This window comes from Struthio camelus, chromosome 8 (genome assembly GCF_040807025.1).
Source record: "Struthio camelus isolate bStrCam1 chromosome 8, bStrCam1.hap1, whole genome shotgun sequence".
Lineage (NCBI taxonomy): Eukaryota > Metazoa > Chordata > Aves > Struthioniformes > Struthionidae > Struthio > Struthio camelus.
Genome location: NC_090949.1, coordinates 9,894,970 through 9,919,030, shown reverse-complemented (window position 1 = coordinate 9,919,030; position 24,061 = coordinate 9,894,970). Strand labels below are relative to the sequence as shown.

Genomic DNA, 24,061 nt, shown 5'->3' with positions numbered 1-24,061 from the left:
TGGGACAGAAAAAAGGGAAAACGATTTAACTTCTTAAACAATGCAGTAGTATAGAATAGGGTACGGCCACAAGAGGGAGGTGGATGAGCAGTGAGCCTGCCAACAACTTTGTACGAGCAGAAATAAAGCCTTCAGAAATAAAGCCTTCGCCATGGGTCCTCTGGCCCTAGGAAACAGGCAGCTCATGGACAACTTAAAATAACGTTGCATGCATCCTACTGTGGAACTAAGGAACAGTTAAGGAGGGCAGACTAGTGCCAAACTACGAGAATCACTTTTTGTGAGGGAAGCTGCAGAACTTCTAGAAACCCAAAGCGGCAAAAGGTAGACAGTGTCACTTCTCCAAGGACAAAAGCTTGATTTCATGTTCTCAAAAGGGACCAGCAGGCCAGCTGTGAATTTAAGATCTGGGAGACTGACTTACAGTACTTCAAGAGCGTTAACGTGTTTTTATTGGTATCTGCAAGCTACAATAGCAGAACACAAAAGCAGTACCTTATAGTTCTCATATTTGACAGTTCTGCTCGAGATCTGGTGCTCACGGATTGCTCCTTTAAGACAAACATGTGCAATCTGCACTCCCAAGGCCAGTTTCAGGGACAAGAGTCCAAGAGGGAAAGTAAAAAACACAACGGAGACGTTTTAGCTCCACGGAGCAACTCATTACTGTGCATAGGTCCAGGCAACCCTCTTCCTAGGTACAGCCCTTGACACCGTTTTTCTGAAGAGAAAAATAACTGAATAATGCCACATATTCCCTGAAGATCAGTTCAGGCAGGGAGACGGGGGAAGAGAAGGGAAGAAATGTCTCCAACTTGAGCCTTCTGACTAGCTCTGTAAAGATAGAGGGTGATTATTTCCTTGGAAATACTTTTCCAAGCTAAGCACACAACACCCTATCAAAAAGCTGGCATCTCTGCTAGCCTCAGACAAAAGAAAGGGACTTCGTAGTGCAAAAGGAGAGGGCAGGGAAACCCATACGTTTTAAATCTCCTTCTCTCTGACATGGAAGACTCCCTATGAAAAGCTTGGAGGATGAAGGACCTTATCAGCCTAGACTATGCCAGATAGCACTCAGGGCCAGCTCTTTGGGGAAGGAGCCGCATTCAGATAAACAGGCAGGTTCCAGCTGCAAGCGAACCTTTGTGACCGTTCTTCCACGGGACGGCTGGCAACCAAGGAACAACATCAGAAGAACATGGGATTGAAAGAACACTTAACTGTTGTCTCATCGGTCTTATAAGGGGCCCCTTCTGCTGAAGTGTGTAAATCTGTTCTTCATTTCATGTGTCCTTTTTTTTTTTTTTTTTTTTTTTTTTTAGGGAAAGGAGATAAACACCTAGCACTCAGAGCTACTTGTTCTTCCCACAGCCAAGTGAGAAATACATTTCCTGCAATTCCCTTCTGTCCTAGGAGGTACTTCTGCCTCGTGTCTCTGCTCCTACTCAAAAGTTCCGGGTGGTATCGACCACGCTCACAACACAAAGGGCGGCAGCCTCCAAGCAGCTCAGGGAAGAAGCTGATGATCTGGAAAGCCAACATCTGGCTGTAAATGACAAGGAAAGCCATTCTCGGCTGCCTTCGTTCTAAAATAGACCAACTGTATCCACGAGAAAGGTAACGACAGAGATCGTTTTTCGACTTCCTAGGAAAGCAACAGTAAATGCCTCTTTGTGCAGACAAGCTGTCAGTACAAGTTTGGCAAAGAAGAGAACTAGCAACTAGGAAAAACTGAAGCTGTTGTATAAAGTTGTAGCACTAACCACAGAAGCACCTTCCTAGTACAAACAGGTACAGTTAAAGGGCTGTGTGTTTAAAACTAGACCAGAGAGCCCTGCCAACATACTCTTCCCTCTACTCTAAAGCAGCATTGGCTGCAAGGTTCATGGAAGGTGGCTTTGATTACAACAGTCCCAGTTTCTGAGATGCAGGAGAAGTTTCCCTGCAGAAGAAAACAAGGATGAGTTTGTTACCTTTGCCAAATACACACAAATGTCAACATCTTGATGCAGCCTCAGAAAAGGCAATAGCTAACCTTCACTGTAAGGTATATCAAGCAGCTTACGAAAAGCATGGCTGAGATTCAAGAGAGAACTCTAGTCCAGCTAGAAGCTGGATGCCTTTAGCATTGATTTATGCTGCAGAAGAGCTCTTCACTGCTGTTCTTGAAAGCAGAGAAGCTCTGGAGGATGTTACTGTTTTGCTTTTGGAACAGAAAACCAAGAGGGACCTAAGGAGCATGGTCCCAGCCCATCTCCTGCGGCCAGCCTGCAACTCGTACGGAGAGTGTTGGGGAAACACCATGATCTTCCTCCGCTGCAGAGGAAGCGACAGATCAAAGAGAAGGCAGCGACATTAGAGGGACTGCAAGCATTTGTGACTTGCCACATTGACATCAGAAGAGGAAGGCCCTGACCTCCAAGCCACTGCAAAATTAGGCTTGCCACCCCCTTTGCCAGGCCCCAAAACAGCCTCCAACACCGTGGGAATGCCCTGGCATTGCCCAGCTTGCCAAAGCGGAGGCAGCAGCAGATGCCACCATCAGAGACTGCCTTAGTCGATCACCTTCATGGCTTCTAAGCCAGGATACTCTTAGCATAAGAAAAGCCATCAGCCTACCCTAGATAGCACTGCACTCTTCAAAAGCACCTCAGCAGTCACAGTATTAGGTAAGTACCTTACCACTTCTGTCTCCTCAGCAGAGCAGTGCTGTCAATGTACTCTGGTTGTCTGACCTGAGCAGAATTTACTGGCAGTCCAACCAGGAGAGCGTCAGCCCACATGGCTATAGAGACAGGACAGCACTGAGAGCACCTGAAACGGTCTGACGCCTCCCTGCTGTGGGACCACAGCAGGGCCGACAAGTGCCATAAAGTACAAGAAAGCAGCAATGAGGATAGAACCCAAAACACCACAGCCTAATTGCACCCCTGCGCGGCCTGCTGTACATGCTGAGAAAGCTGCGGTCAGGGATCACAGGCACGACTTACCAAAAGGAATGCTGAAGAACGGGCTGCATAAAGCCTTCTCAGCGGAGGCTCGCTTTCCTTGGTCACAATGAAGCATGCTGAAAGAGAAGAGACACCCTTATGTTCTTACATGCGACACTCGTGCGTCCGCAAATTCAAATCAGGCTAGAAGCCAGTACAGAGGAATTGCCTATCTTTAGGGTGCTTAAGATACAAGGAGAACAGTCAGAAGCAAATCTTTCAATTCTGAGCTGCAAGCACCCAAGAAGGACCCCTTTGAAGTGATTTGGGTAAACAATGCAGTAGGTTTTCATTCTAGATGCCCTTCAGCACCAAGTTTTGAAAGTTGCTGACTCATAAGTTTACAAAACGCACAACATGTTCCAGCTGCACCTGTCCAGAACGTTCAACCCATGTCTCAGACACACATGCAGAGTCTCATGAAAGCAATGACACTCTAGAGCTCCCACACCTTTTCACAAACGGGATTCGAAGCAGCTAACAGCCCAGCACTTTCCTGAGAACTTCAACTCAGCCTTAAATACCAGTGGCTCCAGATGCCTTTTGTGCTGAGTTTTGTCCTCCTTCACTCTGCAGCTTCAAACAGACCACTGAGCAGGACAGCAACACCAAACCCCTCTACAGACCTCTCAGTTGGGAGCCGCATTTGAATCGTGACAGCAGTGGAGAAACAGCACCGTCTGTCCTCCTCCCTGGTTTCTGACAACACTCCTCTAAGCGAGAAAAATCTTCACCGTACCCTTATTTTCCCAGTTTTCCCCAAATACAATCTCAGTCATAGAAAGAGCAAAGCACTAACACACCAAATAGTGAACATTATGACTGATATTCTCTATGTGCTTACTCTTAACTGTGCCAACCCCAGAAGAGCTGAAGCATCTCTGTTAAGGCTCCCGCTTTTTACCAGCACAGTGGCAGGGAGGTTTTAGAAACCAGAGCGTAAGCTGCGGGCTCCAAGTTACCAAAAGCAAGGCGCAAGGCTTTCTGAGCATAAGGGTACACCATTAAGGAACACTTAGTAAATGTTTAAGGTACCTTTTGATAAGGTCTCTGAGGTGATAAGCTGGAATGGCTGAATTAACCACCCCTTCACTGGCAAAAATGCGATCAATGATGGCAGAACTGTTTGTCTGGAAAGAAAAAGAAGCAGAGCTTAGGAGGGAAAGAAAATAATAGTGCAAAGCTTGCTGTAATGTCACAGTACTAGAGCCCTCCTCATCCACCTCAGAAAGTGACGCCTATCCCCCTTCTCCCAGCACCAGCTTTATATGAGATATCCCTGATGCTCCAGCCTCACACGTTCAACCACCAGGTGACCACATCAGATGAAGTCTTCCCATTTGTCTATACAAAAGATGGAAAGTTTCATGCGCAGGCACGTTTGTTCGTACCATGTATATAACGATGCTGAAAGGATACTTTTAGTGGGAAGGGGAGCATGACATACAAATTCATTCAGAGAGGAGAGGACAGAATCAGGCTCCAGACTTATGACAGAACCTTCCTCTTGTTTTCTGAGGATATTCACTTACGAGAAAACCCCCAAGTTGGAGCTAACGTTAGACTAAGCTGAGAGCGAGTCATTGCTCTGCCATTGTGCTGCTAAACTAGCTGGCAGTCACCAGCAATCTATTTCATTGTTCCTTCTGGGCCACACCACAACCAGCACAACCCAGATTACGAGTCTCGGCAAGCCCTAGGCTCGAAACACAGAATCCTGGAGTCGTACGATTTCACTAATGAGAACGTACGCAGTGTTCACACATGCCAGGAGCACAGGGCAAGGGAGTCTCTTAAGGCTCCGAAAACTTAATTCCCAAGACAATGAAATAGAGAAACCTCCTGGAAATACCAGTTTCCAGGTGCTACCTCACGAACCCGGGTAAAAAGCAGGAAGCACAAGGACTTGTTTGGTGGAAGCACAAACGCCAGCAGCAGTTCTCACTCACCTTCCATTCCTGAGATTGGACTGTATGTTTCAGTTTCATTCCTGAGAACATTTCCAGTAAAACGATTCCCAGACTCCACAGATCCACAGCAGAAGTACACTCCGTTTCACTCTGGAGCCCTGCCTGTGCCAGGCAGTTCTGCAGTTCTGCCTCTGGAGCCCGATACCCGTCTGTTTGAATATATTTCACATCCTATGGAAGATAAAACAAACACAAGAAGTTAGTTTTCCAGACGCAGGTTCTCTGCTCCATCCTTACATCAGTTTAGAGGCCTTTCCAAATGGGTCAACTAAATACTATTGCTAAATTGACAGAGAGCATTATATAGCCAGTCGTGTTAGACAGGTAGTTCAACTTACTAAACTGCTGTGCTGACGAGGAAAAAAACCCAAAGCAGTCTAGAAGAGGAAACACCTCCCAGCAACATAGTAGGAATGCCACTGACATCCAATCTCTTTGGTAGAAGGCACTGGTGGGAGGAAAGAGGCCTAATATAAATACTGAACCTCACTGCAAGCTGGCCCATTAACCTCTCTAAGTGCGGAGGACATGGAAGTTTCAGGATAAGGGCTGAACACCTGCAACGTGCTCCCTAAACCAACTGAACCAACACAGCTTAACCTGAATACTGAGGACCAGTAACTGCTTCCATTATTCAAGTACTGGTGTTCTCTAGAAAAAAAAAATTTAAAAGAACAAGGCAGGCATCTAACACTTAGACAAGGAAATTGCCAAAGGCGCTTCCCATGCACCTCTTTCTTCCCCTGGCTTGCAGTCAGAAGCACTGTAGCAATCAATACCTGCTTAGCTGCTGGGGTTAGAGAGAGTAAAATACCCCCACGCTGGCTGGTTAAAAGAAAATGGGTAAATCACAGAAGTGTTGGTTGGAAGGGCTGCTCTGAATGTCTCCAGACCAACCTTCTGCTCAGAGCCACAACTACATCAGATCAGCTACGGCTCTGTCTGGCTGAGTGTTGTGAACCTCCAACGATAAACTGCACACCACTTTTTTTTAACATAGGAGGGCCTGTTGTAAAACATTGTTAATCCGAGTACGCAAGTCTGCTTTCTGGATAAAGCACAGGACTGAGAATCCTTACACTGGGAATATATTTAAACCAAAGTTATCTGGTTCTTTCACTTCTACGAAAGTAAAGTTTCCAAAAGGCATTTTCAGGCAACAAAGCCAGAAGTGTTTTATAAACTTAAACAAAAAAAAAAAACCAACAAACAGATTGCTCACAAGGGTCCCTCCACCTATCAGGAGAGGGAGCAATTTAGACAACAACGAACACTGAGAGACAGAGAAAACACCATGGTCAATGCCACTAGCAAAAACAGGGAAATGAAATTTCACTCCTATCATCTGAAGTATTTTGAGACATTTATGTGGCTGAGACCTTGCTCTGCGTAACACCTATGCTCTGTTAAACAGTAACAGCAGGAAAAGTTACGCAAGGAAAAGCTGAGGCAGAGTTGTCACAAATGCAAGTAATGTGGTCTTGACTCAGATAAGGAAACCATGCATGCGTGCTGCTATACAAGGGAGTGCGGGCAGGGTCAGAAGGTTCATCCATCCAGCTGGGATGTTCCTAAGAATGGGCAGAGGAAATCCAGCCTAAAGAAAGCAGTTGCAAAGAAACTGCAGAAGCAAATAAAACACAAGATCATCTGTTAGAGGAGGAAACTCACAGAGCAATCAGCAACATACTTTTTTTTTCTTTAGGCCTGTATCTGCATCAGACACAGGACACCAGGAGAGTGTTTTTTGCTGATAGACAGCAACAAATTGCCAGCCCGAAACAGTGTTTGGCCAAAAACGTGGGAGAACCGGACAACATGGAGGAGTTTAAGAAGTTCACATGTTAAAATCAGCTACTGTATAAAAGAATTCAGAGATAGACCACCCACGCAATCCTCTAATATTCACAGATCAGTGTGCTTCGCTGTCAATACCAGGTAAACCAGTGGCAAAATAGGAATGTAAAGCCTCTAGATGAGTAGGGTGCAATAGGGACAACCCAGAAGAATGCCTGCAAAGAACAATTGTTTACTAGACTCCTTACCACACATCACCTAGTGAACAGAGGCAAATTTGCTAAGAGGCTATCAAAAAGTCTTACTGATACCCCCCCACAGACTGTTTCTGGGGGAGAGGGAGGGATGAAAGGAAATTTTACCAAGCTGACAACAGATTATCCTGAGGTTCTCTGTAGAAAGGTGAGGAGCCATTGCTTTCAAAGGCCATGGAAAAGAGTAAAAAGGGCAAGGACAAACTTTACAAAAAGAAGTATCGGTCTCAACTAAAAGCGACAGCATGAAAAGGGTCTAAAAGCTCAGCAAACAGGAAAAGCAGAGAGCAGAACAGGCAAAGACTTGTCTATATCTGTAAAGAAAGAATGGACACTGCCTACCACTGCCAGAATACGAGCTTTGGTCAACACAACTGCACAGAAGAGGAACACACAGAGCTACTAAAAAAGGGAAGCTACTGAAGAGAGGATGAAACTACAGAGAAATACAGAGACAACGCCAGAGATAATGCTATTAACTAGTGAGGTGATGGCAAAGCCTAGATTACTAATACATAAGATAAGGCTTGGTAAAAGGAAATCCTGTAGATCTGGGTGCTCCTATTTGTCCAGCCACAGAAAAACCAGCAAACTTTGCCAGAAGCTGCAAGACAATACTTTTTCATTGTCTCACTGACCGTGGAGTTCACAGACCTGGATATATCACAAAGGCTAAGACATCAACAGGAACCAAAGGCATGCAAGGAGAACGGAAACATGAGTTTTAAGGGCCAAACAACATTTTAGCTTTCCAGGAAACCCTTAGCATCAACTCAGCTGCTATTCTAATCAGGTCATGTGGATTCCTATGCTACCACCCACAGGAACGCCAGTTCAGGTCTGATCCTTGGAAAACAGTCCCCATCCCTATTTCCTACAGCCAACCTGACGCAACCCGAGTTCTCCTCCCACCTGATACACATTTGCTTAGCAGCACTGAGCTGGAAGCAGCACAGATCTGCGCAGTTTAACACAAACAGAGCCAACTGCTTCAAGAGCAGCACGTTCCAAACCTGATTTCCCTCTTTGAAGCTAAGTCCAAAGTCAATGAGCTTAAAACACTCCTCCTCTGCGCTCCACAGGATGTTGCGTGGCTTGAGGTCTGCATGCACATAGCCTTTATGGTGCAGAAAAGCCAGGGCTTCGAGGACGTCTCGGGCACAGTGCTGGATCATCCACATGGAGCAGCCCTGGTTGCTGGAATGCAGTAGCAGTTCTGACACGCTGATGTCCAGCAGCTCCAGGAGGAGACAGCGAGACGGGCCATTCACAGAGTAGTGGTTGGTGAACACACCGTACAGTGTCACTACGGCGAGAAACATTGCCAGGCATTGGTAACATGCAATGGCCACGGTCAGCCCACATCATTCCTCTCTGTGAATGCCCAGAAGACTTCAAAAGCTGCAAGAGGCAGCTCATCTGTTACACAGGCTGTGATCTCACAGATCCAGAGAGCAAAACAACTTTAGAGGGAAGCAGCAAGGGAAAATCATTGCCTCTCTGTGCTTCAGAGGGTGGGCAGGTCTCAACACACCCCACAAGGCTCTGCTAAAGCTAAGGGGAAGGGTGTTCCTACTCAAGATGAACAATCCCTGGGTAGTGGACAGCAGATTTACGAACCTATGGGACCCTGGGAAAGTCACAGGGGACCTCCTGCCATAGGTCCCCACAGGTACAGCCAAGGTAGCACTGCTTTCTTCGGGTCATCCTTCCCTCTTTCTGTGTCACATCTAGCACACTGGAAACCTCAGCTCCATCTGAGTCTCCAGATGCATTAGGGCACCGAGAAGCATTTTAGGCTGACAAAAATCAGCACCAGGTGACTCCATGGGCTGCCAGGAACAGCCTGGGGGCTCCTGCCAGAGGCACGCTCCCTGCCGCTGCCCCGTTTGTGGCATGGCTCTTGCAGGGGCGGCTCAGGAAGGTAACTTAGCGTGCCCTGCCTGGGGTGACCAGCCCTGTGTACCAGAGGGGTGGTGCCCATCCCAAGGGTGCCTGCTCCTGCCCACCCCAGGGAGGTGGCCTGGAGGTACCCAGCCCCAGGAAGGAAAGGGACACCCAGTCCTGCCTGTCCTGGGGTGCTGGGTAGCAGTGGCCCTGAAAGCACCTATTCCAGGGGTGCCAGTTTGGGGGTCCCCATCCCAGGTTGGGGGGTTCCCAGGCCTGCCTGCCCAAGGGTGCCCCATCGTGAAGGGTACTAACACAAGTGGGTTGGGTGTGTGGGGGGGTGACCTGGTGGTCTCTAGCCCTGCCCATCTGTGGGTGTCAGTTTGGGAGTGCCCCTACCAGGGTGTGGGGCTGAGAGACTGTATATCCCCCAAAGGGTTGGGGGCTCCCTGCCGAGCGAATGATGCTCTGCTTAGAGCAGGGTGGGTGGTTTGGGGATGCCAGTTTGGCCAGGGGCAGGCTGTGTGTGTGTGTGTGGTGGGGTGACAGGGGATCCAAGGGACAGCAGGTGCCAGTTTAGGGATGCCTGGGAGGATGCAAGTCCCTAGGGACGAGAGGTGCTGGGTGTTAGCGGTGCCAAAACCCAGCAGTTTGGGGAGGGCTGGAAGCTAGAGGTGGGGGCTGCATGGTGCCAATTTGGGGTACCCTAAATTGCAGCTAAGGGCAGAGGGAGCTGGTATGTCGGTGTGGGGGTGTCCGGGGTGGCCCAACTGGGAGGGGTACTAAGGGGGGGCACCAGTGTAGGGGTGCCGGTGTGGGGGTGCCCAGGGGTGACCCAGCAGGGAGGGGTGCTGGGGGGGGGTGCCCAGGGGTGGCCCAGCTGGGAGGGGTGCTGGGGGGGGGGCACCAGTGGGGGGGCACCCAGGGGTGGTCCAGCTGGGAGGGGTGCTGAGGGGGGACGCCGAGGTGGGGGTGCCGAGAGCAGGAGGCACCCAGGGGTGGGGGTGCTGGGAGGGGTGCCGGTGTGGGGGGCCCAGAGGTGACCCAGCAAGGAGGGGTGCCAGTGTGGGGGGGGAGAAAGGGGTGACCCAGCAAGGAGGGGTGCTGAGGGTGGATGCCGAGGTGGGGGTGCCGAGAGCAGGAGGCACCCAGGGGTGGGGGTGCCGGTGTGGGGGTGCCCAGGGGTGGCCCAGCTGGGAGGGGTGCTGAGGGGGGATGCCGAGGTGGGGGTGCCGAGAGCAGGAGGCACCCAAGGGTGGTCCAGCTGGGAGGGGTGCCGGTGTGGGTGGCCCAGAGGTGACCCAGCAAGGAGGGGTGCCGGTGGGGGGGGGGGAAGGGGTGACCCAGCAAGGAGGGGTGCCGGTGGGGGGACGCCGAAGTGGGGGTGCCGAGAGCAGGAGGCACCCAGGGGTGGTCCAGCTGGGAGGGGTGCCGGTGTGGGGGACCCAGAGGTGACCCAGCAAGGAGGGGTGCCGGTGGGGGGGGGGGGGAAGGGGTGACCCAGCAAGGAGGGGTGCTGAGGGGGGACGCCGAGGTGGGGGTGCCGAGAGCAGGAGGCACCCAGGGGTGGTCCAGCTGGGAGGGGTGCTGAGGGGGGGGCCCAGAGGTGACCCAGCTGGCAGAGGTGCCGGTGTGGGGGGGGGGGGGGAGGAAGGGGTGGCCCAGCTGGGAGGGGTGCTGAGGGGGGACGCCGAGGTGGGGGTGCCGAGAGCAGGAGGCACCCAGGGCTGGGGGTGCCGGTGTGGGGGTGGGGGGAGCGGGGGATCGCCCGGGCCGGTGGCGGGGCAGGGCCGGGCCAGGGCGCGGGGCCGTTACCGATGTTGCGGTGGCCGCGGAGGTGCTCGAGGGCGGCGCGCTCCTTGCGGAAGCCGTACTCGGCGCAGTCGGCGGCGGGCGGGCGGGCGCCGGGGCGGCGGGCGGGGCCGGGCCGCGCCGGGGGCGGCACGAACTCCTTGACGGCGCCGGGCGGGGCGCGCGGGTCCCCGCAGCACCGCACCCGGTACACGGAGGCCGAGGAGCCGCTGCCCAGCGGCGCCTGCACCTCCCACAGCCGGCCCAGCGCCTCCAGCAGCGGCGCCGCGCCCCACACGCACCCCGACATGGCGCCGCCTCGCCTCGCCTCGCCTCGCCTCGCCTCACATCACATCATCGCCCCGTCGCCGCTGCGCCACCGCCTCGGGCTCCGGCCCGGCCGCCGCCGCCCTCCGGCCGCTGCGGGCACCGGCCGCGCTCCGGCCGCCATGACACCGGAAACGGGGCGGGGCGGCGGCGGCACCCGACCGGAAGCGCCCGCCCCCGCCTCGGGTTGCTCCGCCCCTCGCCCGTAAGCCCCCGCCCCTCGCCCGCCCGGCCCCGCCCCTCGCCCGCAAGCCCCCGCCCTCCGCTCGGGTTGGCCCGCCCCCCGCCACTAGGCCCCGCCCCCCGGCCGGCCGGCCCCGCCCCCCGGCCGGCCCCGCCCCTCCATGGAGACCGGGCGGCGAGTCAGTGGATAAAAACCAGTCTTTATTGTGCAATCCGCACCTTTCCTCCCCATCTACGCCCGCGTCCGAGGCGACATAAATAGAGGGACAGGCCCAGCAGCGAGGAGCCGGCTTCGGAAGAGGCAGGCCGGCAGGCCGCGGCGTTTCTCTAGGCAGCATACCCATACACACGTTTTTTTTATATATATATATAAAATACATATATATATATACGTATTTCTGCTTGCGGGCTGGCGTCGGCCACGTACAGCACGTCGCGTTGTACACACGTTGCGTCGCGCCCCGGTGCCCGGGGCGGGGAGGGGCAGCTCAGGCCGGCCGGCTCCCGAAACGCGGCCCCCGGGCAAGGCAAGGCGCTACTCGAAGGAGAGCAGGTCGGGATGGGGCCCGTCGGCCTCCCGGCCGGGGCTGCTCCCGGGCGGCTGGCGCTCGGGGCCCGCTCGGCGGCAGGGCTTGTCCGCGTGGGGCGAGCTCTGCGCCGGCCGCTCGGCCCCGCCGCGCCGGCTCTCCAGGCTGCCCTTGTGGATGAGGTCGGGCACGGGGAGGGCGCCGGGCTGATCCTCGCTCGGCTCCGCCGCCCCGGGGCCCGCCGAGGGGGCCGCCTCCCCGGCCGCCCGCCGCTCCTGCCCGGGGCCGGCCTGAGCGGCGGGCGCCTCGGGGGGCTGCCGCGGGGCCGGCGGAGGCGCGATGAGCATGTCCTGAGGCGTCTTGAGCGCCCGCGGCGCGCGCTTCTTGGCCGGGGCGGGCGGCGGGTCCAGCCGGGGCACGGCCTCCGGCGCCGCCGGCCTGCAAGCACAGGGGCGGTGACGGCGGGCGCCGCGGCCCGGCCCGCGCCCCGGCGCCGCCGAAAACGCCCGCTCACTCACCCGTCCTGTCCGGGCGGCTGCCCCGGGCTCAACGCGGCCCCGGCGCGGGCGTTCACCTCCGTCAGCCCCGCGGGCGGCTCCTTGCGCCGCAGCAGGTCGTTCACCTTGGCGCCCACGGCCTTGCCCAGGTTGCGGAGGTGCTGGCTGCCGGCCGGCCGGGCCCCCGGCTCGGTGGCCGCCGCGGGCCGGCCGGGCCGCGGGCCGGGCGCCGTCCCGGCGCTGGCGTTCTCAAACATGCTCTGGTCCACTGCGAGGCACAAGGGAGAGGGAGAGGCGGCGGTGAGCGGGGCCGGCGGGCTCGGCCGCGGCGCGGGCAGGAGCCGGCCCGGGCCTCGGCGCGGTTACCGCCAGCGCGCCGCCGCCGCCGCCGTCTCTTACCTGGCACCGAAAGCAACTTGGGAAGCGGGCGGTGGGGAGGAAGAGAGAGAGAGAGAGAGAGGATTTAGCGAGGGGACGCAGCAGACCCCAGGGCTGTGACGTCGCCGATGACGTCACCCGTGACGTCACCCGCGCACCCCGAGGGGGGCCCCGGCAGAACCCTGGAAACCCGCGCCGGAGCCGCGCCGCGGCCATGGAGAGCTTCGCCCTGCTGTCCATTTCGGGAGCCCCCGCGCCCAGCAGCAGCGCCCGGAGGAGCAGCCCGGAGCCGCCGTGCCCCTCGGGACCCCCCGGCCCGCCAGGTGAGCCGGCGCCCGGCTGGCGCGGGGGGCCGAGGGCCGCTGGCGGCCCGGCCGGCGACGCTGCCTTCTCCCCGCCTCTTCCCAACGGGCATCGCCGAAGCTGCGGGCGCCGCCGCGCCAGCCCGGGCCGCCCCTCGGCTGCAGGGCGGCTCGGCGGGACCGCCGGGCGGGGGGGGGGGGGAGCCCGGGGCGGCGGACTCACTGCCGGCCCTTGCCCCCGCAGCCGGCGCGCCGGCCGACCCGCTGGGCGGCGAGCCCCCCGCTCGCCACTGCACCGTCTACCGGCCCTGGTTCTCGCCCTACAGCTACTTCGTGTGCGCCCAGGGGGGCGCCCGGCAGGAGGCGGGCAGCCCCTCCGCCAGCCCGGCCGGCAGCGCCGGGGAGCCCGACCCGCCCGACGACCTCTCGGAGATCGTCTGCTCCTCCTCGTGCTCGCCGGACGAGCCGCGGCCCGCCGAGAGCGGCCGGCCGGCCCGCTCCGCGGGGGGAGCCTGGGACAGCGTCACCGTCCAGGACATCCTGGCGGCCTCCCAGTGGCAGCTGGCGCCCCAGGACGGCTACAAGTGTGTGGCCTGCTGCCGCGTCTTCCCCACGCTGTGGTCGCTCAAGACCCACATCCGGCACGGCGCCCGCGAGGGCTTCAGCTGCAAGGTGTACTACCGCAAGCTCAAGGCGCTGTGGGAGAAGGAGCGCCCGGCGCAGGAGGCCTTCGCCCCCGCGGCGCCCCTCTAGCCCGCCGGCCGTGCCCAGCCGCCGCGCGAGGGCACTGCTGCCTCCCCGGCGCTCCCTCCGGCAGACATGCAATAAACGGGATTACTCCGAGCATCCCGCCTCCCGCCGCCGCCGGCTCCGCGCGCCCCTCGGCCGGGCTATTCCCGACGTCTCCTTCCCCCGAGGGAGGCTGGCCGGGAGGGCGCGCGGCCCGGCCGGGCCCAGCGCCTCCTGTTCGTGCCGGGGCGCGAGCTCTGCTGCGCGGAGAACTGTCCCCAGCCTGGACGGCACTCTGCAAACCAGGCGGGACGCAACCGGGCTGCCGCCAGGCCTGAGCGCGGAGGGTGAGAGAGGTGGCAGAGAAAGAGCGAGAGGCAGCGAGAAGGAAGAGACAACAGAAAAAAAGCCTCGAGAAATAGAAAGATTTATTTAGCAAAAGCCAACCACCTAACGACAACACCCAAGGGTTAAGTGCACTTACATTGACAGGCTGCTTTCCCAGGTAGAGTGAGTCAACAGTTAGTAGGAACACGACAGTTGTAGGAAAAGAAAGGACAAAAAAATATAGCTATAAGTCCCCAGTCAAGGTCCGTAACAAAAGTGTGAGGCTAGAGAGGCAGTTCAGAGGCAGCGCTGACTCGGCAGCCGGACCATCTACGCGCGCACAGCCGCCGGCCGGCTCTCGCCTGCCCGCGGGGGCTTGGGCAGCAGCAGCACCCCTCGGCGCCGGTCACGGGCTCCCGGCAGCTCTGCCCGCGCTCGAGCACCAAGAGCCCGGCCCGGCCGCCGGCCGCAGCAGCCCAGACTCCGCTCACCGCCTCCGGTGCCCGAGCAGCACCCTCCCAGGGCGCCCGCGCTCCCCGCCGGGCCTCGTGCGCGGCTAGGACAGGCAGGAGCTGCGGCGAGGGAAGGCGCCTCGGCCCAGCCCCGTTTCTTCCCCCCCCCTCCCTCCGTTGGCCCCCTGTGCCCAGGCCCAGCTGCTGGTGCCCCCCTCTGCCCCACGCATCGGGACCAGGCTCCTCTCCCACCCTTCGGCGGCCCTCTGTGGCCACCCTCCTCCTGCCTTCACCTGCAAGCGCTGCGAGGTGGCAGTGGGACCGCAGGGCCCCCTTGGCATAGGGGCAGGCACAGCGCTGCTCGCGGCAGCGCAGCTCAGGGCCGCCTGCAGGACATGGCCTATGGGTGGCAAGAGGACAGGAGCACCCAGCACGTCCCCCAACCAGCGCCCGCTCCCCCTCTGCTTCCGGCGCGCCGCCCCGGGGCTCCCCCAGACGCACGGCCACTGCCGGGGGCGTTCAAACACGTCCTTCCCTCCAGCCTCCTCCCGGCGGCGGGCAGCACATGGCCCAACCCTTGCCGCACGGGGGTCTACCCCACACCCCGCTCCTCACCCCGCTGGGACGTGGGCCACGGACCTTTCTCAGCCGCAGGGCTGAGACCTGGAGGAGAGCAGAAGCCTGTGGCCGGGAGATGCTCGGCTAAGGGTTAGCTGAAGGCAGATCGAGCAGAGACAGAGCTGGCAAAGGCGAGAGCAGCGGGAAGCAGCAAAGCGAAGCAGAAGCAGGATAGGAGGGTGGCAGGAGAGGAAGATGCCTGTGCTGATCGCCACCGCTTCAAGCGCTCCCGCGAGGAGCAGGACGCACGTCAGGACTCAGGCTCATACCCCTCCAGCTGCGGCCTCGCAGAGACCACAGCAATAGGCAGTTGATAAACGCACATGCAGGAAAGACAAAAGCTCTGGATCCTTTGGGAGCGCCTAGGGCTATCAGCCACGCGATTGCAGGGTCTGGGGGGGATGCTGAGACCCTGCACTCGCTTTTCTGCAGGATGCAAACAGGAGATAGGGAGGGACCCACTTGTGCCTGGGGTGCCCCTGCCGCTACTAGCCTGGCCACCTGCCCCCCTGGGCCCACCCGAGCAGCCTCCTCCCCGGTGCTCTGCACCTCCTCGTGGCATTAGCTCAATGCGGACGCCGAGCCCTGCGGCACATGGCACGAAGCAATTAGGCGGCTCGCAGCAACTATTCCCAGAGCAGTGCTCAGCACGCAGGAGCGCAGCTGGGATTTCATCACCATCTGGATGGCATTCGGAGGCGGGTGCCTGCGAGACCCCCTTCAAAGGGCCAGTCGGCCCTTTGAAGCCACCATTGCAAACCCAGACTGTGGCTGGGAGCAGGGTCACCAGCAGCCAGGTAACTGGCACAAGCCAGGTACCGTGCCACCAAGCGGCCCCAGAGTAGTAGCCCCTGCGGTAGCTAGCGGTGCATTGGCAGTGCTTGGGGAGGAGGAGGAGAGCATCCCCCAGCCACGGCTGGGCAGCACGTGACTGCCCGGAAACGGGAAGATTTGTCTACGAAGAGGCTTTGTGGTGGCACCAGGTGCAGGGAAGTGCTTGAAAACGTGATGCAAGAGCACCATAAAGGCTCTCACACCAGGCAACCATCCCGAGGAGCCCAAGACGGCGCCCTGTGGCTCCAGGCAGTGACGAGACGGACGCTGCACATCACCGTGCTGCCTCCCCGGCTGCCAGCGCTGCACTGCGCCTTCCTCATGCTCCTGCCCATGGGGACGGGGTTTGCCCCCCTCTCCGAGGAGCATTGCCCACCTGCGCTCTGCAGTCCTCTGGAGGAGCGCGCCCTCCACCTGCCTCCAGCCAACACCGTCCCTGTCCTGCCTGTGCCACAAACCCCTGCCCCAGGCCTGGCCGCCCTGCACCAGCTGGGCTCGGCCCTACAGCTCCTTCCCAGTCTTATTCTCACTGTCTCTCACCGCCTTCCCCTCACCTTTTTGCTCACGCACCCCACTTCAGTCAACCTTTGCACGTCAACGGAAGTGTAGCCTGGGGGTCCTGCCACAGGGATCAGACAGGCTGCAGGAAAGCTGCAGTCGCATTCAGGCTTGGGCTCAGCTCTGAGAGCAAAAACCTTCATCCCTTTCCCAGCTCTCTTCTGCACTAATGGGGCAGTGGTTGAGATGGCTGCATCCGGTGGAAAAAAACAGGCTGTTTGCTCTTCTGGCGCAGCACAGGAAGCCTGCGTGCAGCACCCACGGCCGACCACGGCAGTCCTCCCGGTCTGTGGCTCCTGGGCAGCAACGCTGGAGGTGAGAGGGAGCCTGTCCCGCAGGCGCGCTGCACATGGGCACGTGCCGCCTTCCCGCGGCACAGCCGGGAACTCCGGCTTCTGCCTGACCCCGAAAGGCAGCTTGCAGCGGTAGGGGCAAGGTAACAGCACCAGCACCTCTCCGATCGCTGCCTGATGCTGAGCGGATCTCTCCAAGGCTGCCACGCTGAAGCCGCTCCAGCTCAGCACGCAAGCCCCGCACGCTGCAGCGCGGCACGGCCCGCTTGCTGCCATGCAAGCCGCCAAGCTGCCGGACGCGAGCTGCCCTGCGTTCCCGCTCACCATCCTCCCCGGAGCCAGGGGCCCCGCTGGGACGCGACCAGCCGCTGCCAGTCACCGCACAGAGAGCTGCTCCATCCCCTTCTCCTCAGGTTTCCCAGCCGCGTGCTGTGGAGCCTGGGGCAAAGCAGAAGGTGCTGAGGCCTGGCTGAGCTCGGGACAACGCAGCTGACAGCAGGGGTGCGCGGCCAAGGGAAGGAGGAGCTCTGTGCCCTGCTCCCGGCAGGGCTGCCACGAGCCTGCTGTCCTACCAGAGGGACCCCTGCAGTACTCGGGCACATCCCCGTCTCCCTAAAGTTGGGGCTCCGCAAGGCTCCCTGCGCCAGGACCTGGCACGTGCCACAAGCTGGGGAGAGAGCAACCTGGCGTTGCCTCGCGGCCAGGTCAGGCAGCATCTCTGCAGCAGGAGAGACCGGGGCCAGGGGTCCCGGTTGCTCCACACCACCACCTCCCACCGTCCCTACACTGCGATCTCGTCCTCCAGGCTGTCGCCCAGGTCCTGCCTGGGCTGGACGTTGAGCAGGCGTGGCGGTTCCTCTTGGGACCACGAGTCACGCTCCTCGCTCTCGTCCGTGTTGGACTCGTACTCGGAGGCGATGCCCGACTCGCGGAACTTGATGAGCTCCAGGCTGCCCAGGAGCGGCTCCGGGGCGCGCGGCCCCGAGCCCGGCACAAACCGGTAGCACTCCAGCTTCACCAGACAGTCGTTCCTACCTATGGGGCTGCCCAGGGCGCTGGGGAAGCCAGAGCCCGGGCCTAGCTGCGGCGGGTGGGTGTCCTCGGGCTGCGGGGTGGTCGGGTCGCAGAGCACGGGGAGGACGTTGGAGCGGAAGGTGATCTCCAGCAGACTGTCCTGGGAGCCCACTGCAAGAGAAGGGCACAGCTGAGGGGACTCCCCAGCGACTCCCGGCCACCACGTCTGGCACGAGGGGGATGGTCCCAGGCGGCTCGGTCACCAACCTCCCCCCTGCCGCTGTTTAGAGGGGGTCACTGGTGGGGAGAGCTGTGCCAGGAGCTGCTGGTCAGCAAAGAGCCAATTTTACAGGACAAGATCTTACGCATCTCCCACCTCAGCTCCTGTAGGGAGCTGGTGGCCACATCTGCTGGAGAGGAAGGTCAAGGAGGGGTTCTTGTGGCAGCTAAGGAGCTGGGCTGGGTTTCGAGTGGCCTAGACCATGCAGCCACTGAGGAAAGCAGACACACAGCCAACAAACACGTGTGACTGCCTCTGCCCGCACCGACTTCCCCGTGCTCCCCGTCCGTGCCACATGCCAGCACCCGCTGCTCCCGCGCAAGCCGCGCCAGAACAGCACTGATTTCACCCCTACACAAAACCGCTCTCCAGGAACGGAGCAGGACACAGCCCCAGCGGAGCGGGGGGCGAAGTGGGGTGCCCCGGGCCGCGGCAGCAGGAGCGGGGCAGTCCCCGCCGGCAGGCCGAGGCCCCAGGCTAGCTGCGAGGGGAGCGGAGGGGGAAGGAGCTCTTACTGGTGGTGTTCCCCGAGAGCTTCAGCTCCAGCTCCTGCACCTGCTTCACCAGGAGCGAGATGTGCTGCAGCAAGTCCTTGTTCTGGAGCAGCAGCTGGTGCACTCGGGCCTGGGCCTCCAGGCGCGCGGCGGCCTCCGCGGCCAGCTGGTCCTTCAGCAAGTGAACCTGCGGGAGAGGCGGAGAGCCGGTGAGCGCCCGGGGGACGCCGGCTCGGCCAGCGCGCCACCCCGACGCGGGCCGCCCCCAGCGCGCCCCGCCGCAGCCTGCCCACGAGGGAGGGCTCGCCGGCATCCTCCCCGATGATTTGGTCGAGGAACCGCTCCGCTGCGGGTACCCGCTTTATTAACGCGCCAGCTACCTACTGCCCACGAAGGGGGAGAAACCCGAGAGAGGAAAACGATGGAAGAGCCTGAGCCAAGGGCAGGCGGCGCCGCCTGGGCCATCAGCGCCGCCCTGCGCGTCCCCGCGGCTCTGCCTCGGCCGGGGCTGCCGCGACGGCGCAGAGCCGGCTCGAGCGCAGCGGGGCACCGGCAGGCTCTGGAAGGGGAGGGCGCAGCCCCCAGAAGAGACCGCGGAGAGGCGGCCAGCGACGCAGGAGAAAAGGCGGGACGGCAGGACGTCAGGCGGAAGAAGAAGAAAAGAGAGGCTCAGCCCACCCGGCGGTGCCGCGGGTGCAGAGGGGCGCAGGCGCCGGCCGGGAGCCTGGCCCGGCCGAGCTGTCTCTTCGGGCAGGTTTCCCAGGCGCAGGCTTTCACGCAACCCAGGGTCCTGCTCGCTGCTGCAGCAGGAGCGCGAGAGCTGCCAACAGCCCCGGCTGCGCCCGGCGCGACGGCCTCGAGCACCTCCGATGGCAGGGCTCGGCGGTGCTGGAGCGAGGAGATCCCCCAGGAACGGGCTCAGGACCACGAGGCAGCGGCACCCAGCCCGGGATGGCTCAGCACCTCCTCTCACCCTCCGACGGCTCCCCTGACGCACGGCGCGCTGCTCTCGCCAGCGTCCGTCGGGTCGGTCGGGCTTGCGGGAGCCACGAAAGCAAGGATTTAATGCAAAGAAAATGACACCCTTACCTTGGCCTAGAAAGCGACCTTGGGAGAGGCGAGGGGAGCCTCTTTGCTGCCCTGTGCAACCCACCAGAGCGGTGAGCAGCGGCCGCCGCTGTGCCACCGAAAGCAGCGCAGCTGGCTGCCACCTGCACGGCTGAGACGCAGCGCCCCGGCTCGGCACAGCCGGAGCCGGAGGCAGCGCTCCCCGCCTCTGCGGGCAGGGGCCGCCTCGTTTATGCTGTGCTGCCCAAACGCAGCCAGCGGGACTGCAAGGCCGTCTCCTTGGCGGGCGAAGGCTGAAGCACCCCAGGCTGGGGGAAAAGCTCTGAGAAAGCAAGAGGCTGGCCTGTGCGAGCAGGGCGATGCAACGCCGAGCAGGTGCCAAAGATCGGCGCTCAAAGGGTCGGCACGGAAATCCTCGCAGCAGGGCAGCTCTCGGCTCGGGCGATGCTCAGGACTGGCCCCGCAAAGAAGCGAGCAGCACCCAAACCTCACGCCTTGCAGCCGGGCAGCAGCTTGCGCCCCTGGGCTCCCTGGGGATAACACCCGGCCCGGACTCCTGCCCCAACCTTTTGCAGGTATCAGGAAACGCTTTGCAAGCGCCAGGTCTCTCTGGTCATTGAGAGGGGACTAAATGACATTTCATTCCCAGGCAAGTAATTACAGGCTGAGGTAATTACAAGATCTTCCCAGGAGCTACGGACCCATCAGTTCGACAGAGGTCCTGGACAGTATAGCAGATCTACTAGCTTTGTTAGCAGAGAATAAAGCCCGTGCCAATCATCAAGTGCTCAGGGACAAACTGACTCAGTACTTGGGAGAGAAGATAACAAGTGCCATTCATGAAGGTGTTGATGTAATGTATTCAGTCATCTGAAAGGCATTTGACATCACAGAGAACAACTTTTTCATTAATAAATTAGAATGATACAAAATCACTACGGCACACACTGCATGGGTTAGGGAGTAGCTAAGTAACAGCTCTCGGGACCAGAACCATCCCCGGTGGGCAAAGGCCCAGGGGAGAGAAAGGGGCCGGAGAAAGGGGAATGAAGCCAGTGGCCGTTATCACACGACCCAGCCAAGAAATGGCCTTACTCCATTTCCTGTTTTTCATCTGGAAGTCGGAGGAAAAAAAATCACTGCCGCAGAGATCTGCAGGTGACACAAAGATTGGGAACAACCAAAAATGACAAGTCCCTGCCACAGAAGGATCTGGTTTTGCTTGGTCAAAAACACCTTTTTACTACAGCTAGACACAATGGCCTTCCCTCTAGGATGTAAATCACTCTTTCAGGCAGGAAAACTATTTCCCGGAGTCAGTGACCCCAGAGGGGCACGCGGGCTCCCAGGGCAGCAGCGCGGCCAGAAGGACCAGTGCCATATTTTGATGCATGAAAAAAGAAACCGTCGGAAAGCACAGAAGGCTGCTGGAATTAACTTCTCAGGCCAGGAAGAAAGTCGAGCCATTGGAGAGGGCTCAGGGAACAACTAAAGCGAACGTAATAGGTTGGATAAAGTTCAAGGAGCCAGAAAGGGATTAGATGCTGACCAGCATCCCCCTTGTGTCGAGACATCCCTGTGCCCCTGCAGCTCCACGGGAAGGGGCCCCTGGAGAAAGGCCACCCTTCTGGGTGCAGCATTTGCTGCAGCCTGGGAGGAAGAAGAGCATCTTCCCGGGGGCTAAGCCCAGATGGGTCACGTGGAGACAAACCCTCCTCCTTGGTGCACTGTAGCTGCAAGCCTAGCTTGCTGCCAGGGAACGCATGTCACTGAGAAACAGAGCCAACTTCCACTCGTCATCCATGCTATCTATAGGCACTCGCCGGTCGCTAGCAGAGCGAGAGGCTGGACAGGCCGTGGCAGATGGACTCTCCTGGCACGTTGCAGCGGGGCCCTGGGTAAAGCCTGTCCCGCGGCTCCAGGGAGCAGCCTGCGCTGGCCCAGCGCCACTGGGGGCCAGGCAGCGGGCTGGATCCGGGTCCCCTCCACGTATGGTTTCCAGGATGCGGACGGGGTGGACTGATAGGTTCTCCTATGCAGAGCCTGCCTCCCCTCCAGCCTGTCCTGTTTTTCCTCCATTTCCTCAGCTCTCCCCTTGCTGCACAGCCCAGTCCCTTCCCATCCCTTGCTCCGGCAGCTCCTCGACACCTTCCCGGAGCCCCCCTTTGCCCCCGCCAGCCCCGGGACACAGCAGGGGGGACAACCTGTGCCACGGCCACTTGTGTCTGCTGCTGCTGCTGCTGCAGGAGCTGCTGCAGGAGCTGCATTTGGTGGTGGGCCGAGAGCGGCGTCCCCAGGTCGGGCAGCTGGGCAGACGAAGGCAGCAGCATTTTGGGCGACGCCGTCAGGATACTTTCTGGGTGGAGGCAGCCCTGCAAAACATCAACGTCGAGAGGGTGACCCCGTGCGCGCCCCACGCCACCCTGCTGCAAGGGGCAGCAGGACGTCTCGCCAGCCCTGGCTGCTGGAGCTGGGAGGAGGGCTGCTGAAAAACTTTGGAAACAGTATTTTTCAGTTGCATCAAGGACAAAGCCTCCGGCAGTAGAACAGCTTATCCTATGGCCAAGGCGAATTAGGTTAGAGCCCAGGAAAATCTGCTAACGCAGCAGCTCGCGAGGCGCAGGGGCAGGTGCCTGGGGAAGGACGGAGCCCGCGTCGCCAGCCTCAAAAGCAGCATCCGCCAGGAGCGAGGAGGCTCCGCTGAGCCCGCCTCCGGCAGGGCGACGGGCTCGCTGACCTCCCAGCCACCTACACGCGGTGACAAAAAGCTCAAATAAAATTGCAGCAAATTTCAGAAAAGGCAGAAGTTTGCCATGGAAATTTCCACGGTATCAGAAAAGCCTTTTGGGGGGGTGGGGGGAGGAGGGTGGAAAAAAAACCCTTCCAGCTCTGACCCTCTGTGCTGCTGCGGCGCAGCTGAGCCCGGACACGGCTCTCCCCGGGAGCGGGCTGGCCCTGCGCCAGAGCGCAGCGGCGGCGGGCGCCTTTGATCCGGGAGCTGGGGAATGCTGTAAAATAACTCGGGACGCCTGGGCCCCGGCCAGAGCACAGCGGAGCCGCGCGCCGGGGCTGCACAGCGCCCGGCCCGGCCGCTCCGGCGAGACGGGGCCGTACCTTGGCGTCCGCGTAGGCGCTCGCATCCCGCCCCACGGCGTCCAGGTCCGTCACCCCCCGGCTGAACTCCAGCATGTCGGTCCCCGCCAGCGGGAGCTCCACGGCGTCGATGTCCGTCTCCTCCGCGGAGGCGGCCGCCTTCTCCGCGCCGCCGAGGCGGCAGCCTGCGGGGGACAGCAGGCTCTCCCATTAACGTCCCCCCCGCAGGAGCCACACAAGCAAATTCACTCCCCGCTACCACCCGCTTAAGCCAAAGTCAACGGCCCTTTGCAAAACCGCCCGGTAAAACGCGGAGGCGTTCGCCAGCTGCGGCGTGCGGGACGAGCCCAAACCCCGCACGTCGCGCTGCCGAGTCCCGCGGCGCAGAGCAGGTAGGCGGCCACGGACGGGCTTCCCGGGGCGCGAACGGCGGCACGCCGAGGCGGCGGCAGCCCAGGCCCCGCGACCGTGGGAGAAACGCGCCGTCGCGCAGAGCACGGTCAACAAGGGACTCCAGGCAACACCGGATGCTCAGAAATCCCCAGGGTGCCACATCTCGGCAGCGGGACGTCGTGCGGAGGAAAAACAAACAATGAGCAGCCCAGGACAATACGGGCAGCCTAATAATTAAGGCGTCACAACAGCGTTACTCGTCTAAGCAGCAAGGAAGCAGCAGACAAAGGTCAGGCCGGCTCTGGAGGGATTTTGGAGCTGGTCTAAGCGCTGTGCTGGGAGCCGCCGGGGCGGGAGCAGCGGCAGGCAGCGAACTCCAACGCGCGCCGGCACCAGGACCGGCCAGCGTCCGACCTGGGCTGAGACCGAGCCACGCAAGCGCCTCGGGGCACGGCTGTGCTCACGGCCTCCTTTCTGGCAGCCGCGAGTGAATGTTTGCGGCGCTGAGCACGGAGAGAACTGAAGCACCCAGCAGAGTCGGGTTGCTGCTAATGGGCTCCCAGCGAGAGGGACGTCTGCGAGGATGAAGGCTAACACCTAGCGAAGGCTCCTTGCTGTGCGAGATCCCAGCCTGAGCCTGAGGCGCCACAGGCCAGATTGCTGTGCAAATCCATTCCCCGCAGTCGTTAGCCAGCGACGAACGTTACGGAAAGAGGGCAAATCTGCAGACCGTGTCTGCCAGCTCCCAACGCCTGCAAGGAGCCCAGGCCCCAGGGCCTGGCGCGCTGCCCCTCTGCAGCGGCACGGTACCTGGGACGTCCAGGTCGTCCCCGTTCCTCTGGCTGTCGCCGTCCTCCTGCCCGTCCGCGTTTTGCTGGGTGTGCTGGAGGCTCAGCTTGTGGCAGACTTCGAACGCCTGCCCCACCGTCCGGACGATGCGCATGGCTTGGCTCTGAGACGGGGAGAGGGGACAAGGAGCGTAACCTCAGCCGGGCTGCCCAGCGT

The 24,061-nt window shown here is 60.0% G+C and overlaps 3 protein-coding genes across 8 annotated transcripts in view; 1 reads left to right on the top strand and 2 right to left on the bottom strand.

The window, feature by feature from the left end:
• Window positions 1-11,124, bottom strand: part of UAP1 (UDP-N-acetylglucosamine pyrophosphorylase 1) — a 30,637-nt gene extending 19,513 nt beyond the window's left edge. Inside the window, exons 1-5 of one of the 2 annotated variants that reach the window (XM_068952058.1) lie at window positions 10,714-11,124; window positions 8,025-8,317; window positions 4,940-5,131; window positions 4,026-4,120; window positions 2,991-3,067 (exon numbers count right to left, since the gene is read on the bottom strand). In XM_068952058.1, the coding sequence (XP_068808159.1) occupies window positions 2,991-3,067; window positions 4,026-4,120; window positions 4,940-5,131; window positions 8,025-8,317; window positions 10,714-10,999 (943 nt within the window). In that variant the 5' untranslated portion in view covers window positions 11,000-11,124. The remainder of the gene's footprint in view (window positions 1-2,990; window positions 3,068-4,025; window positions 4,121-4,939; window positions 5,132-8,024; window positions 8,318-10,713) is intronic. The other variant, XM_068952059.1, reaches the window with a different exon arrangement.
• A 255-nt stretch (window positions 11,125-11,379) lies between these two features.
• The window catches only part of NOS1AP (nitric oxide synthase 1 adaptor protein), a 273,521-nt gene continuing 260,839 nt past the window's right edge, over window positions 11,380-24,061 (bottom strand). For all 5 annotated transcript variants that reach the window (XM_068952161.1, XM_068952163.1, XM_068952162.1 and 2 more), the window contains 7 exons: window positions 23,867-24,008; window positions 22,685-22,848; window positions 21,775-21,942; window positions 18,524-18,689; window positions 17,750-17,899; window positions 12,245-12,491; window positions 11,380-12,164 (listed from right to left, as the gene is read on the bottom strand). In XM_068952161.1, the coding sequence (XP_068808262.1) occupies window positions 11,735-12,164; window positions 12,245-12,491; window positions 17,750-17,899; window positions 18,524-18,689; window positions 21,775-21,942; window positions 22,685-22,848; window positions 23,867-24,008 (1,467 nt within the window). In that variant the 3' untranslated portion in view covers window positions 11,380-11,734. The remainder of the gene's footprint in view (window positions 12,165-12,244; window positions 12,492-17,749; window positions 17,900-18,523; window positions 18,690-21,774; window positions 21,943-22,684; window positions 22,849-23,866; window positions 24,009-24,061) is intronic.
• On the top strand, window positions 12,645-17,491 carry SPATA46 (spermatogenesis associated 46). Its single transcript, XM_068952496.1, has 2 exons — window positions 12,645-13,064; window positions 13,108-17,491. The coding sequence occupies exons 1-2, from the start codon at window positions 12,816-12,818 to the stop codon at window positions 13,654-13,656; spliced, it is 798 nt and encodes a 265-aa protein (XP_068808597.1). The 5' UTR covers window positions 12,645-12,815; the 3' UTR covers window positions 13,657-17,491.